Source organism: Thamnophis sirtalis, unplaced genomic scaffold, assembly GCF_051295495.1.
Source record: "Thamnophis sirtalis isolate CommonGarterSnake01/CBP01778 unplaced genomic scaffold, rThaSir2_p1.2 scaffold_3, whole genome shotgun sequence".
NCBI classification, from domain to species: domain Eukaryota; kingdom Metazoa; phylum Chordata; class Lepidosauria; order Squamata; family Natricidae; genus Thamnophis; species Thamnophis sirtalis.
In genome coordinates this window covers 121390353-121407146 of record NW_028261383.1, presented here as the reverse complement: position 1 = coordinate 121407146, position 16794 = coordinate 121390353, and the positions used below count along the sequence as shown (strand labels likewise).

At 35.9% G+C, this 16794-nt stretch overlaps 1 protein-coding gene across 6 annotated transcripts in view; it reads right to left on the bottom strand.

Moving 5' to 3' along the window:
• The window catches only part of TNRC6C (trinucleotide repeat containing adaptor 6C), a 136644-nt gene that overhangs the window by 102202 nt on the left and 17648 nt on the right, over window positions 1-16794 (bottom strand). For all 6 annotated transcript variants that reach the window (XM_087709858.1, XM_087709859.1, XM_087709860.1 and 3 more), the window contains exons 2-3: window positions 4908-5004; window positions 1216-1237 (exon numbers count right to left, since the gene is read on the bottom strand). In XM_087709858.1, the coding sequence (XP_087565984.1) occupies window positions 1216-1237; window positions 4908-4970 (85 nt within the window). In that variant the 5' untranslated portion in view covers window positions 4971-5004. The remainder of the gene's footprint in view (window positions 1-1215; window positions 1238-4907; window positions 5005-16794) is intronic.

Here is a 16794-nt window from a genome sequence, read left to right as displayed (position 1 = left end):
AGATTATGTAAAGTGCAGATCATACAGAATCTCCATATAGGACATAGAATTTGCTATTCTACTTTATAAAAACAGTTGTGGGGACTAGGTGTGTATGTAAGAATCATGGAAAATGTTTCTTTACATTTACGTTAAAGTAATATCTAAGCAATTGTGAAACTTTAAATTTTAAAAAGAAGCTTATTTTCTGCTCAGTTTCCAATTTTGCTTTTTGGACATGGCATTTTAAATCGCATCATCTCAACTATAGTGGTTTGGATGAAGGATGAAGCAAATTTATCTAAATCCAGTTCAGACCTTCCTATGTGATAGTCTATCATTATGATTGACAGTATGTGTCACAAATTAAACTTGGGAAGCTCTCCACACAGTTGACAGAAAACCCAATTTTCTTGATTTATTTGAAGTAGCAATGTTTATCTTAATCCAAAGGCAATGGAACATGAAGGAAAAGGAATCTGCTTATTATGCCTAAACTAGATCTATGTCTCTGAGCTATGACAGGACTAGAAATACTCTTAGGCAACTTATTTAGCACAAAGAACAACCAAATGGATTAGACAGTATTTCAAAATTTCAAAACCCAGAGTTTTAAATAATAATAATAATTTCTGAATAACACGAATCAGCCTATTACCTTGCTATTTAAATTGGGCCCAAATACTAGAAAAATTTCCCAGACAATGCTTGAATGCTTTACCATCTGCTTTTTAGATGCAGTTTTAATACTGTAGTGACCTTTTTAATGAATACAATTTCTCTCTGTTAGTTCTAGAACTACTGAAATGAATGAGCTTATTAACCATTGTTATTTTTAAGAGTTACATGAAATGACTTGGTTTTACATTTTACTGTCTCTTTTTGGACAGGAAAATGATAGTTATATTTTTTTCCTGTTGTTATATAAATAAGGTAGTAAAGCAATAATAAAACCAACACAAATTATTGCAATTTTGCTATCATCTACAAGTTGGCTATGTATTCAGTGTCCATACTTCATACAGTTTAAGTATTGTATTGCTAGGATGGAACTGCTATAAAGTTACCAACTTGCTTATGAGCTCAATTAAAATCAGTACCAGGATTCATTTGCAACCTCTCTGTAATCACAAAATTGAATAATACTATTATCATATATACTGTATCATGTTCTTGCTATAATAGACATGGAAACAATTTAAATCAATATTTATATATATTTATATATTCAATTACCTTTGGTTTTTTGTTCAGCAGCCTGAAAAACAAAAACAATAAAATGATCAGTTAGTAGTCAGTTTTTTTATTGAAGACAACTGTGGAAAAAAATAACATATAGCTCTAACAATTAGTCACATGATCACCATGTTAATATTGTCTGGCAGGAACAAAGATCAGCAAAAGAACCCCTGAAGATGGTTTATTTTAATGTCAGCCCATATGATAGATAGATATAGAGATAGATATATAGCATTTTTACTGTTAGTGGCTTTTGAACCCTTGTAATATGTAGAAATGGGATTTAGTGTCATGAGGACAAGCAAAATTTTATGTTGTTGACTCTTGACTCTCTAGCTTAGTGGTATATAACCTTGCATTTTTCAGAAACCTTTGAATGTAAACTTCACAAACCTAAGAATTAGGCAATTAGAAAACATCAGGTTGCACACCTTTCCTCCACCACATATATTTTATTCATAACTTCATTTAAAAAGCATAGGTTCAAAACATTTTTGTTACAAATAATGAAAGCAACACAGTAAACATGAGGTAATTTATACTGGCTCTGGTTTATAGTGATCAAAGTAACTTTGCTTTGCCACCAGAAAATATTGAATATACAGTATGTATGCTAAAATGACATATTATGAAATACGACACTTTAATATATTTACATTGAACTCTTCAAATTAATTACACATATATTTGAATAATTATACAAATTAAGTTATAAAAAGAATGTAGACTGTCAATGATTTAATTAGTCTGGGTAATGAAATATGTACATTAGTGGGTATAAACGTGTGTATATGTGTATACCTACATACAAAGTATAGTTTACAACCATTTTAAGGCAACACAGAAAGGATATAACTACTTAAGTATATCATGAATATTTGAGTTAATAAGTGATATTATTAATATTATAATGAGCATGATTCAGATAGTTTTAAATACACAAAGAACCTGAATGTCTTCAGGGTTCTGGATTCCCTCTGCTGCTTCAAACATCTCAAAATCATCATTACTGTAAATAGAACGCAGAACAATATTCTAAGAGAAGTCTGATGCCTTCTCTCTACCTGTCTTAAACTATTACATTTAAGGCTGTTTTAGATGTTCAATTTTATCATGAATTCTGAGGTAGGATCTGTTGTTAATCAACCAACCTCCAGTGTGCTGTTCCCCCATTGGGGCCACAAGCCAGGTCTTTAGGCACTTACGAAAGGATAGAAGGGTTGGGCAACCTCATATCAGGGGGACAAAATGTTCCATAGGACAGAAGCAGCAGCAGAGAAGGCCCTCATCCTAGACCCCCCCCCCCCACAAGCTGGAATAATCGAGCTGACAGGACCCACAGCATGCCTACTCTGCTGGCATGAGTGGGATGGGCCAATCCCAGTGCGGTGAGACAGTCCCATCCCTCAAAATGAAGGAAGGGTCTTGGCAAAATCTTTGCAGCATGTTAAATAATGGAATAAAACTTGTTATTATAAAGAGCAATATTTTTAAAAGAGTAAGAAATTATTAATCCTTGCTTTTAATGAAAAGCAATCACTATAAAATTTTAAGTTATTGCCATGGTCCCTTCAGACAAATCTTCCTTAGAAAGGGGAGAGAGGGAGAGAGAATGAATATGAACTGAGAAAAATGCCTCTCAAGTAGTGTTCATGTTTAGCTCTGAGACGCTGATGGACTCATTCTGAAGTGATCCTGACGATTCAGTATTTAACTCTGATCCCAATATAGACAAACAGAATTCAAGCTTGCAAGAATGTCAATGTCAATTCAATTCAATTCTAAATGGCAAATAAAGGAAGGAGTGCAGGGGTGCTTGGTAAAGTACATTGGGAATAAGGATCTACTTGGCAGTTAAGATCTACTCAATAATAGGTGATCAGTTTTAAGTAGCTGATTTCTTCAACTAGCTTTAATCAGCCAAACTGGAATGTGAATGAAGTTCAAGTTTTTCTAATATTTAAACTTTTTCTGAGACCAGTCAAATATCAAAATATATTTATAATAGTTTAATTTCCAGACTTGGCTTGAAGTACAACTTTCTGAAAAGCCTAATCTCTGACTTGATCTGACAATTTTACCATTAACACTACATTTTGTTGACTTAAATCCTGAACTAGACAGAAACCACGCTATTGTCTGTAGTATTATTTGACTCTTGGTTGCATGACTCCAATTCTTATCCATATTGTGTGAACCTGGAAATGGGATTGACATTTTTAAAAATCTTAGCCGACATATACCAGACATTTTATAGAAAATTATGGTTTCCGGCCCTCAAATCAAAGTATAGTAGTGCCTTTAGAGCCGAGGTGGCGCAGTGGTTAGGGTGCAGTACTGCAGGCCACGTCAGCTGACTGTTATCTGCAGTTTAGCGGTTCTAATCACACCAGCTCAAGGTTGACTCAGCCTTCCATCCTTCCGAGGTGGGTGAAATGAGGACTCAGACTGTGGGGGCGATATGCTGACTCTGTAAACCACTTAGAGAGGGCTGAAAGCCCTATAAAGCGATATATAAGTCTAACTGCTATTGCTATTGCTATTTATCAAAATACTATAAAAACTGAAAATGATAAAACCTAAATTTCTAAGTTAGGAAAGTAACATCATATGTGGTCAATATATTGTTCTGAAAAAATGTATTACCTGAAAATAATATTTGTTAATAAATAAAATCTACTAATTACAGAATTTTATGAAATACTAGAAGCCACATAATCCCTAAGGGTTCCACCACAAAACTGCGAAGCCCTTATCCGCGCTGACATAAGTGTGGAGGGGAAATCCGTGCCATCCGAAGCGCTAAGGAAAAGCACGACCCTACCGCGATGACATAACCGCGGAGGGCAAATCCGCGCCTTCCGAAGCACTCAGCACCCTAAACCTAACCCTAAACCTAACCCTAAAGCAAACCCGTAAACCTAATCCTAACCCTTACCTTAATTTAAATCGGCTTTCTGCCGCCGCGCTGTTTTAAAGCGCCCTTCTGCCACCGCGCTGTTTTAAAGCGCCCTTCTGCCGCCGCGCTGTTGTCGCCGCACTGTTGTCGCGGCAGTGATGACGTCGCGGCTTTAGCGACGCGGTTTTATCACCGCTATTTTGACAAACGCGGTTTTGTCGTGCCACGATCCCTAAGTGTTAGCAATAGCAATAGCAGTTAGACTTATATACCGCTTCATAGGGCTTTCAGCCCTCTCTAAGCAGTTTACAGAGTCAGCATATTGCCCCCACAGTCTGGGTCCTCATTTTACCTACCTCGGAAGGATGGAAGGCTGAGTCAACCCTGAGTCGGTAAGATTTGAACCGCCGAACTGCAGATAACAGTCAGCTGAAGTGGCTGCAGTACAGCACTCTAACCACTGCGCCACCTTGGCTCAAAGACTTTTGTTATGTTTCTGAAATATATAATTCACCTGGGAATTACTTCAGATGGTAATGTTTAGCTACTGTTCATAGACTACTTAAGCTGTGCTTTAAGAAAAACATTTGATCAGGCCAGGAGGAAATCTGCTTGTAGTAGAATATTGTAGTTTGAAGCAGTGAAAATAAGAACAAATTTATGCATAATGATGGTACTTTTTACAAATGATGAAACCTAATTAGACTATATTTCTAAACATAAGAATTTTTTTCTCAACTTACACTAATGAAATTGGCTAAGTGTTAAATTATATAAGATCTTAACAAACCTTTTTCTGAGCACCTTCCTTCTTTTTCTTTTCTTCCTGCTTTTTCTTTTTCTTTTCTTCCATCAAATGTTCCTCTTCTTGTGTTTGTTCTTTTCCCCTATTTATAAAAAAGAATAGAACCTCTTTTAGACAATTATATAAATCAGGGGGGCCTGAATTACAGTAGACACTAAAATTATCTGCCACTACATATTTAAATTACTTCCATCACATAATTTAAATCAATATCAATTTAAATTAACAATCATATATGAGATACTTCTTACATATTACACTGCTGCAATTTATTTTACTTGTAGTTACTAACTGAACACTAACAAAACATTATAAAACCAGGTCTAATTACACCAGTGTGTTTAAAAAACAAAGATATAAACCAGAATTGCTTCTGTGGCTCTCAAAATTAATGTAGCTCTAAATGTACCTCCAACGTATCTCTAAAACAATTAGAAGAAATCAAAAGAGCTATGAGCAATTCACTGGTTCTAAGGACTGCAAAAAGACTATGTCTAACTCCGCTTTCAAACATTGTATTTAACTTTAATTTTTATGTAAAATCTCTGGGCAGGAAGAGACTAATGGAACTGATTTACCGATTAATGTCTAATATAGAAAACCAAAATGTTAAGAGCTTTTTGATCACCTTCTTTTGGGAGGTTGAAATAAATATTCTTTGCCTGTAAACATTATTTACTTTTTCCCAAATTAAAAAAAACGTGTAATTTTTACAGGCTTCTTGCCAATGCATACCAATTACATGTTCTGTAGGTTTATTATTATTTTATTTAGTATATGGCTGCATTTTTCTTATACCTTCTCTACAAAACAGGAAAAAAAACTGATTAACAAACTTTTCTTCCTATTTACTAAAGACTTCCTTAAAGCGTCTCCTTCAATGCTCACTTAAAAATAAATCAGTTTGACCATCATTTTTTTTTTTTAAAAAAAGGGACAAATTACTCAAAAATCCCTAACCTGCATCCAATAGTATAATTTAATTTGGACAAAATTAAAGGATATATGTTCCGGTTTACTGTTTGGGTCTGATTCTTGTTTTGCATATACCATAAAAGCCTAAGTTAAAAAATATGAAACAAAAACCATTTTAAATTGAGATGGGATGGAAGTCAGAAATCTTGGCAAAAATCATAAGCAGATTCCAGTGTGCCGGAAATGTAAATCTTACAGGAAGTGTAAATAAAATAAAAAACAGACTGTCTATTGTAATTAGAAAAGGCTAATTTCAAAAGTACAAAATAAAAAGTGGCTGTAGGAAGGATGTGGATTGGAAAATAATTTTAAGAACTAGCAACAATTCATGCTTTATTGTAAACTCTATGCAACACAGTACTATCATTCCTGTGAAAGACTATCATCTGCCAGTGGATTGGATTCTTTGTTCCCCTCCTGCCAGGCACTTCTCAAACCTTCTTTGTAAGTTATCTTTAAGCAAAGTCCCTTGCACAGTCAATTTGCATAATGAAGCACAGAGATTTTAATAACCATTTTAACCATTTTTATTCTGCATTATAACACACATATGTGTTTGAAAATAGGCAAGAATTTTATTACCCCCCCCAAAAAAAAAACCCAAGTTATAAACTAACATTGGCAGAAAGATATTTCCTAGCAGCAATGATTCCCCCAGTCTGCATTATACTACACCAAAACAGAATTCAGGGAAACCTTAGGTATCTTATAGGAAATACATGAATTTGTATTTTCAGATTGGATGCAAAAAGGATACATACTGACAAATTAATTCATAACTTATATTCTAATTAATTTAAATAACATAAATTTGATTTAATAATTGTATATGGATTAAGCTAAATCTTAAAAGTATGCAGAATTATAAAAAAATTCTGCAGAGAATATTGCTAAGCTGCTTTTCAATAGGCACTGCTACAGCTCACTTCTCAACTTTTTCCTGGTTGATAACAACAAAACTCTCTGTCTCGTGGGCATTGTGCTAGAGTTCATACATTGGCAAAATTGAGAAAATAGGCAGTCTATCATTCTTCTGCCAATTTCACTCAGTGTCAAATATCCAGGGCACAAAATTCTGACCTGTTGTGATAGCAGATGAAACTTTTGACCCTGTACCACAGCTCTGAGCAACCAAAATCAATAAACTGTGAATTATGCTGTTATACTGACAGCAGCCATGAACTTAACTATAAATAGGGATTTTAAAAAATGTTCAAAACTCCATTATCTTTTTATTCAATTACAGCTTGATTTTCCAAAGGGGAACACGAACAGAATACAAGGAAATATATAATGTGAAACACATTTCTTGTTAAAGATTGCATAACTAAGAATTTTAGGTACACTTAGTTTTATTTATAAAAAGGTATATAATACACAATTTTTTTAAAGTATTAATACACTTGAACTTAAAGAGTTTGGAAGTAAATGGTTAACTCCCTTTAACGTCAAGTGAGAGTTTATCAATTCATATATACTATTTATGCGTTATCCAAAACTTTCTAGAACTAAGATTTTGGAAAGAGTCTAGCTTCCCTCAAGAGGGCCAATTAAAAAGAAACATTACAGTAACCAATTCTTTTCATCTTGATATCTCTTGAAATGGCTGCTCCACAAGACCATGTTGTCACCAAAGGAGATAAGTGACATGGTCACTTTGAGAACTGATAGGATACATCACTTGATTCTACAAGGTGGCCAAACCAAGAAAAATCAGTGACTGGAATGGAAAGAATTTGACCACTGGTACAGCTTACAATAGCAATTGGGACTGGGATTGGGATTGCGATTGCTAAGCAATGTGGACATAAAGTGTGACATCATGTGACCGCATGGCTTAGTGACAACAATCCTTGCAATTGTTGGCATTACTAGGTAGATCAAATAGGAAACACAACCAGAACAACTAATTCTACATCACTGTAAAGCTAAAATAAATTAACATATTCACAAAATTTTGCAAGTCTGAAAGCACAATTCCCCCACTGTCTTCCTTAATAACACATCTGTCCTCACTGATACTGAGTCAAAAGTTGGGTCTGCCTAGCAACAGGGGTGTGGCTTAACATCATCAGAACTCAGTCCTATCAGTGAGTGGATGATGTCAACCAGTCTCAGTCTGGATGCTACCTCCACCACTATGGAGAAGAGCTAATTCTACTTCATTGTAAAGCTAAATTAAATTAACAAATTAACAAAATTTTGCAAGTCTGAAAGCACAATTCCCCCGCTGTCTTCCTTATAGCTGGAGAAACTACAGAGTCTTTTCTAAGCCTCTTGTCCTGGCCACTATCCAGTTGAGGGCTACACTGTCTCATATCTAATCATTCTCTAGGCTGTGTTTCTTGGCCAATTCTCCCATGGTCCATTTTTCTCTCCTTCAAATTCTTTCCCTCCTCCAAGTTTTCATGAGAAACTGGGCTATGAAAGGTAACTGTGTTGCTGCCCTCTTTTGCAAGTAACGCCTCAAGATCACACAAGGTGACCTATAAATCAGCTGAGCCTATAAAGGTGCCTATTTGCTAAACTGGTATGAGCCTATTTATCTCAGAGAGAATCCTATTGAACCAGCCCTCCAATAAGGCATATGGCATATATTAAAGTATGCCCAAGAGAAGGTTCTGTATTATCCATGCAATTCCAAGTTAGTGAAATAATTACCATGTTTCCCCAAAAATAAGACAGGGTTTTATTTTCTTTTGATCCCCGAAATAAGGTCGTCTGTCCATTGGAAATCTGTTGGTCTCCCCACTTCATGACCTGCCTGTTTGATATGGAAGGAGCTGGTTCATTTTCTATATCCCCTACCTGGTTTCTTATTACCTTATTATCCCTAAGGTAGCACAATGAATTCCTCCTGTTCATCTTGGACAGCACTTAACTCCTATAAGGCTACTAGATGTCAGAACTACTAGTAGTTGTGTAGTTTTGTAGTAGTTTATTAGGGTACTGATTATGGTAAGTAACATGGGTGCTGCAAGAAAGTCAGAAAAACTGCAGGATGTCTTGGAGCCTGGTGCAGGTTGTGTGCAAATACAGGAGGGCCAGGGGGCGAAGAAAATGGCAGGGTGCAAATGCAGAAAGGTCAGGAGAACTGAATAGAGTGACTTGTGACTTTCTCCGGCAACTTACCACAAAGAAAATAAATGAGTTGCAAATGGTGATCACATGACTGAGGGATGCTTCCAACTGGCATAAGTGTGAACTGATTGCCAGGCACCCAAATTATGATTACATGACTACAGAGGTGCTACAAGAGTTGGATTTTTTAAGTATGTTCATAAGTACCACTCGTACATCTCTATCACAACTTCAAATGGTCACTGAACAAGTGGTCAGACAAGGACTATCTGTAAAATGCTACTACCTATGGCATAAATGGATCCCAAAAAATAATCAGGATAAGTGACATCTGACATCTGATAAGTGACATCTGACTCAAGTTGGAAAGCATAGGTTCAAAAGATTTGGATGTGACATGGTAAATATCAATTATAGGTTCTAATCAACTAGAATATATTGGTCAAATGTCTAAATATAGATATGGAGAAATAGAGCACAGAATGCTAAAAAAATATGGATTTTTTTTACTTAAAGGATCATCTTTGCTCTTTACAAAAAATAAAGGAAGCTAACATAATTCTAAGTAAACACAAAAGAGTTTGTACATTTTTCTATTTTTTTCTACAAATGTAACAAAATATTCCCCTGTGTGTGAGGGTGTGTGTGTGGAGAGGGAGAGAAAGATGAATAACCATATCATGACATGGAAAGAAATATGACCCAAGTGCTCTTTGCAGCACTAGAGAGCTTGAGTTATTTGTCGGTTTAATATCCCACCATTATCTGTAAAGTCAAGGAAGCTATACACAATACTCCCTCCTCAGTTTTCCCCAGAACAATTATCCTTAGATGGTTGGTTGAGGAATATCATTGTTCCAAGAATATTGGGAGATAAAGAAAAGTTAGTTTTTAAAGGGACAGGCCAAGGTCGGCAGCCTCTATAAGCCATAATAACGTACTCAAGTGAACTGAGCCTTTTCTCTGATATGATTCACTTGTATAGTGTGATTTGTAAGAAGAGCACCATGGAAAAGCATCAAGCAAAATGCAATCTACTTTTCTCTGCTGCAGAAAATGTGTGTGTGATTAATTCCACCTGCCTTAAATTACCTGGTAGCATGGTCTCTCCTGAAGCCTCCCTGGTCTGAGTTGTTTTTGAAGATTTTTGCTCAGTTTCAGTTTCTTGCAAAAGTGATTGAGGAAGGAATTAGCATATCAAACCTGCAATTACATAAGCAACTGAGGGAGTAGAGAGGAGGCAAAAACTTTATGCCTTTGAAGTTTAAGAAACTTTTCCACAGAGGCTTGATGAATATATGTAGAATATTTTTTTACATTATTCTTACCCTTACATAGATACATATGCATTTACAAAATAGGATTGGTTATTTTTGCCAGTCAAGGGAATTTTTATGCATTAGATTATCTATTAATAATAACGATTTCAAAAGTGCAAGAAAAGAGGTAGAAGAAGGAACAAGGAGTCTTTCTGATAATATCTAGCAGGCATCACTTAGATTTTCAGAATATTACTCCAAATCAGCACTTTGTATATGCTGGCCATCTCCTGTATTCATCAAAATTCCATATCACTGCTTGAAAAAGAACAAGGATTTTTTTAAAAAAACCATTGCCTTTCTTAACTAGGAAGAGAGATTATTCAATACAATTTCATAGGGAAACTTTCAATCAAACATGGATTTGAAAAACAGAATTATACTTTGCATTCTGCATGGTCATTTTGGCTCCATTGCAGGAGGGCCATTTGTGTCCTCTATTGATGTACCAAATATTTATTTTTATACATCTATGTCACACTGCATGTAGTTGTCACTTAACGACACAGTTGGGAATGGCAACTCCACTGTTAAGTGACATGGTCATTGAGACACCACATGATTGTGACTCAAAATGTAACTTTCCCTGCACTCATAAATTAATCACCATAGTTGTTAAACGAGACACCTAACCCTAACCTTAACTGCAACTTTCTGAGTTGATGGCTAAACATAAAGAAACAGCGCTATTCGGTAGAGATACAATTTTTGAAGCAGAATTGTTTCTATGATGGGGCATGTTAATTTGCTATTTTGCCAGATGGGCAGGCTTCAGCATGGAAGACTATGGAAGACAAATCTCTCTATTTGTCATGTGAGAGATTGAGGGGGAAATGTGATTTTGTCCCAGAATGTTGATATTCTTGCCACATGATCTTGATAACTGGTGATCCAAAAGCACAAAGCATTTGAAGCATAATGCTTCAAATCCCATGGTGTCCACTTTCTAGCTTTCTTTTAACAATAGGCATAGAACATTACTTCCATTAAAATCCTGAATGGGAGGCCTGCATATGCATGATTATGCAATTGGACCAATGATGATCTGGAATCAACTCATACAAGCTGTCAAGAGCTAATGGCTAAATTTTCAGGAATTTGGCAAGCCAGTTCATAGCAGATTTTAGCTACAACACCCAGCTGCTAGCAGTACACCGTTGGACTGGACCCTGTACAGTTCACAAAAATGTAGGGAAAAGCCTCTTCCTGGAATTCTGGCAAACTTCAAACAGATAGGCAGCAGGATGGTCACAATCAGCAATCAAAATATATTCACAATTAGTGTAAATACTGGATTTTAATCAGACTGATTGTATTTCTTTAGTGCTAAATCTTATGAAGTGTATCTTTTGGGCTAATTGCTGCCTATTCTATATTCAGGAGAAAAGTTACTCCTTTAGATGTGACAGCATAGAGTAGATTTCATGTTTCAGCTGTGGATTCAATGCTGCAATCCCTCCCTTGATATGGAGAATCTGATTAAAGTCTTCGTTGCCAAGGCCAATGCTCTATTTTGAATAAATTATGGTCATGCCAGAACATAAATATAGAGCAGATCCAGCCCATTTTATTTCCTGTGTCTGACAATTGTGGCCTTACCATGTTCCAAACAAAACCTTATCCTCTTCCAACTGATATGAGCAAATGGGCCAACTATTAGCCCCTTAGTGTTTTCAACAATAGGTCAGAATATAGCTACCCACCATCCTTTTTCAACCTCCATCGTGTAAGCACTTTGGGTAATTCTCCAGCCCTTTTCTACTAATAAATCAATGTATTGTAATATAGAGACGCAATTTATGAAAAGTATATTAAAGAATTTAAACGTGGTCTAAAAGTATTTTGTTATAAATAAGTTGAAGACCATGTGACCAGCAATGAAGGCTTCTAGAAAAACTATTATTGCAATATTTGGATGCCCACAAACTTTCTCTATCTGATCTAAATCCTGGTATGGCATTCTGGGGGTTTGACAAAGATAAGCCAATATTGCCTGTGAAAAGGAAGCTAGGCAAAAAGAAAAACATGAAACATTTTAAAAGATATTCATACTAGTTCCAGAAACTCAAGTTTCATTGCCTATTATTCAAATAGCCACTTATTACCTCCATTTCTAATTCACTCTTTCTGGGAAAGATTGTCAAGACATAGTCACTGGGTACATTAGAGTTGTTCCGGTCAATAGTTTCAAACAGTGGGGAGATCAGCTGGCCAGTTGCTGCTCTGGGCTATGGCAAAATTTGGTTTTCTCCCCATTTTTTAAAACTTCTACAAAAGTGTTTGAAAAGGTAATCTATCAGTTCAGGCTGCAGTATCATCAGTATGCTAGGTAGAAGAAGCTATCAATATCTTATCTGAGTATCATGAGATTGCTAGGGTCTGGATGGGATAAAATAGGAAGAGGCTGAACCCCAGAAAAAAGGGTTTGATATTCATTCCTCAAAGCCCTTGACTGTTCCAGCATTGTCTTTTGATGTGGCATTGCCCTGAAACAGCAGATCTGTCACTTGGAATACTATGTGATCCACTCACTGCTCTGTATCAAGGGAAGCAGGCCTTTATCCAATTTCAGTTGGTGCACCAGCTGAATCTCTACCTGGAGCATTACCATGCACATGGACTACTGTAATGTAACCTATCTGGGGCTACCTGAGAGAACTTGCTTCACAGAGCATACCAAGATACATTTCACCAAGACATATATCAATACTCTTATTTTCTTCATTGAGACCGTACCTAATGGCTCTGGTTCTCTGTACATTTTTAATAGGCAAATCCTTAAAGTCATGGTGCTAAGACTCCGGTGCTTTCTAAAACTTTAGAAACATAATAGAATTATGTAAAATGGAAACAGAGCTATACTAGATTAAATCCAAAGATTATTGAATGGGCTACAGTATGCTTTTGTAAATAATTTGGAAAGATGCTGCTGGGTACAAACACAGCATCTATTTACAACTCTTTAAAGCAACCACATTTTCTCCTTAAATTGCATTGTTGCCACTTTATCCTAGGAAAAAATTAGGCTGCTTAAGGAGTTGTAAAAAGGTGTTGTATACATTCTAAAGTACCTTTCTGAAACTGAATCTGAATCATCACACAATCCTTCTAATAGTAAACCACTTTATTCCTGCGGTTTCCAGCCAGATGCATTTGGGAAGCATACAATTGGGATGTGAGTGCAATATCATTATCCTTGTTCTTTAACAGATGGTATTGAGAGGAATATTATTTCTGACAATGGAAGAAATATGTAATCGTTAGGGCTAAGCCACTTACTCTATCCAAATTAATTATTAAACAACACTTATATTAAGAATAAATTCAGATGTAGAGAATAAACAACAACAAAAAGGCAATGTGGCTGTCTTCAAAAGGAAATTTCTCTCATCTTCTTTTGAAGACTGCCACAATGTCTTTTTACTGTTATTTAAGAATTCAGTTCTTCACTAAAGTGAGTACCTGTTGAACATGATTTGAAAATTCCAGAATTTTAGATTTCACTAGATTACAAAAGTAGATTTGAATGTATTTTTAATTATCATAAAATGTAAGTTTATAAAAACTTTTAAGTCCAACAGCTAAAATATGATGTTCATAAATATTCTCCTTCAAAACTTTAAATATTGAATATTATGTTTTTATTGTCTCTAAAATGAACCATATTAGCAAATAAATCAAAGAACCCATAGAAGAGAAAATCTGAGTGTTATTTATTACTTGTAACAGCAAGTAATCTTTATCCAATGCAAACCAGATTCTACCTAACCCTGTTTAGTTTTTTGAAGTCAGTGAATTTGCTAAAAACACCAGTGGGCTGCTCGGCAGGCTGTATGTTGTGCAAGCCTGCTCTATCTGTTACTTGATAATAGAAGACAAACAAAGGTTTAGCTGAAGTCTTGGAATTTATCCAAACAATAAACTATGGCAGTTTAGTCATAGTTTTAATAAACCACAATAATTGAGTTTAACACTAAGCCATTAAGTTGTTCCTGCTCTATTCACTAGACTTGGTAGTAAATCACCAATCTTCAAACACTTACCCTACCGTGTTTCCCTGAAAATATGACCTACCCCGAAAGCAAGTCCTAGCTTGATTTTTACACGTGTACCCAATATAAAGCTTACACCCCCCCCCCCAATAAAACCCTAATTAAGACCCTACCCATTCCAGGGAGCAGGGGTAAAAAAACTAGGGTAGGGATGGGAGGGTTGGAGCAGCCCTACTACTTACCTTTGGACAGTTGCAGCCAAGCCTCACACACCCTGACACCTGCCTTGCCATCCCTCTCCTTCTGCAGCTGGCAAGGCTTTCCAGAAGGCCTCTGCAGATGAAAACAGAGCTCAGGATCAATCCGGAGCTCTGTTATCAGCTCAGAGGCCTTCTGGAAAGCCTTGCCAACTGCAGAAGTTCCTGAAGGCCTCTGACAATGAAAAGGAGGCTTGGGGCAATGAGCGCAAATGAGGTGAGTCAGTAGATGACACCCCCCGAAAATAAGACCTGGTTCCTTGATTTATGGCAACAAAAATATAAGACAGAGTCTTATTTTCGGGGAAACATGGTATATTTTAACTCTTGGCTAGACTTGCAGAGGATTCCAAGACACAACTTGGTTGAATTAGAATATTTATTGTAGACAATTGGATCTCAAACTCAAGAGTTGATTGCTCATTTCTCTGTAAAGAAGTAAAAAGCTTATTATTCATGCTTCAGGTCTAGATTTCTTCCTCTGTGCTTCTGAATTAACAGACATTTGGCAAGTTGCTTTGGTTTGAGAAACACTGGATGTATTATGTACATTTACATAATAGCCTATGAACCATTAATTCAATGCCGTTTCAGCAAGTTCAACTGACATTATGTGTTATCCCAGCATATGACCATCCTGTTTTCTGTAAGCATCTTCTACTCAAGAAATCAGCAATATCCAAATGACAAGGTCCTATCTTAGGTCACTGATTGTATAACTTTCTGTTCACTTTCCTTTCACCTCCCTGAACTATTCCTGCATCCCTCCCTTAATTGTGATTATTCTTTAATTCCTTACACTCCATGTAACATGGTATATAACTTGAAATAATGAAGCTGGTCATGTCACTTGTTTGCAAGAGCAAGTAAAAATAGAGTATGTGTCTATCCAAACAATAAAGCACGCTTACTAAAGGGACTGACACACTGATCTATTTAAAAAAAAATACCAGTATCATTGAAATCAATAAGCAAGTACATTTAACCAAGTTGTCACAAGAAATTCTATTTTTCATGTTGTGTTTCTCCAAAAGACAGAAGCATTAAAAGAGCTCATTTTCCCCATCTTGTTCTTTTGAAATGGCTGAACCGTAACCCTGAAACTTTACAGTACATGTTCAGCCTGAGGCAAAAAGCTTTTCACAGAATGTTTCTCTGCCTGAATGACTTAAGTTTGCCAAATTAAATTGAAAAGAGGGTTTTATAGGAAATACAAGACCTATAATGAGGAACTTGTTAACATATATGAAAGTCTTACAGCATTTAAGGTAACTCTTAATTAGGTTATCTGTTCATATTTACATTGTTTTATTACAGTCATGAACACTGAAGCTTCTTCAAAAGCATGCTAGCAGCAGGGCTGAGGGTATACTGCAATTCTGAAGCAATAAAAAAATAATAGATAGTCCTCGACCTACGACATTTGAGCCCAAAATTTATGTTGCTAAGTGAAACATTTGTTAAGTGAGTTTTGCCCTATTTTACAACTTTTCTTGCCACTTTTAAGTCAATCATTGTAGTTGTTAAGTTATTAACACAGTTGTTAAGTGACTCTGGCTTCCCCATTGGCTTTGCTCGTCAGAAGGTTCCAAAAGGGGACCACATGACACAGCAACCATATAATTATGAACCAGCTGCTAAGCATCTGAATTTTGATCACGGGTCCATGGGGATGCTGCAACAGTCTTAAGTCACTTTTTTCAGTGCCATTGTAACTTTGAACTGTTACTAAATGTACTGTTGTAAGTCCAGGGCTACCTGTAGTTGTAAGTTGATTCATATCTACTTCCTGAGAATTAGTGTATTCATTCATGTGCTTGTATGAGTGGATGCTTATATCTAAAGAATACAAAATTTCTATTTGCAAGGGTAACAAGAACAGTTGTCACAATGTCCACTGCAATCCTAGATGTCAGAATCATAACCAAATTACTAATAATATTAAGTAATTGGAGCAAGATTATCAGCACCCTTGCCTCTGTAACAGAATCTTACATGATAGAGAATACTTAGATTATTAAAATAGATCACATAACTTCTCTTGGTAAATAGGTATCGGGTTGCAAAGGATCACAAAGTCATGGCTACAGTGATGATACTTAGGAATACTTTTTAAACATCTGCAATCCCGCAGTACTATAATTTATGGTACATTCAGTGCTGCATTTGACTACTGATAATAACACTTACTGACTGAACAAACACCATTCAAACTACATACAGTATGACATTTTTAATGACATCACTG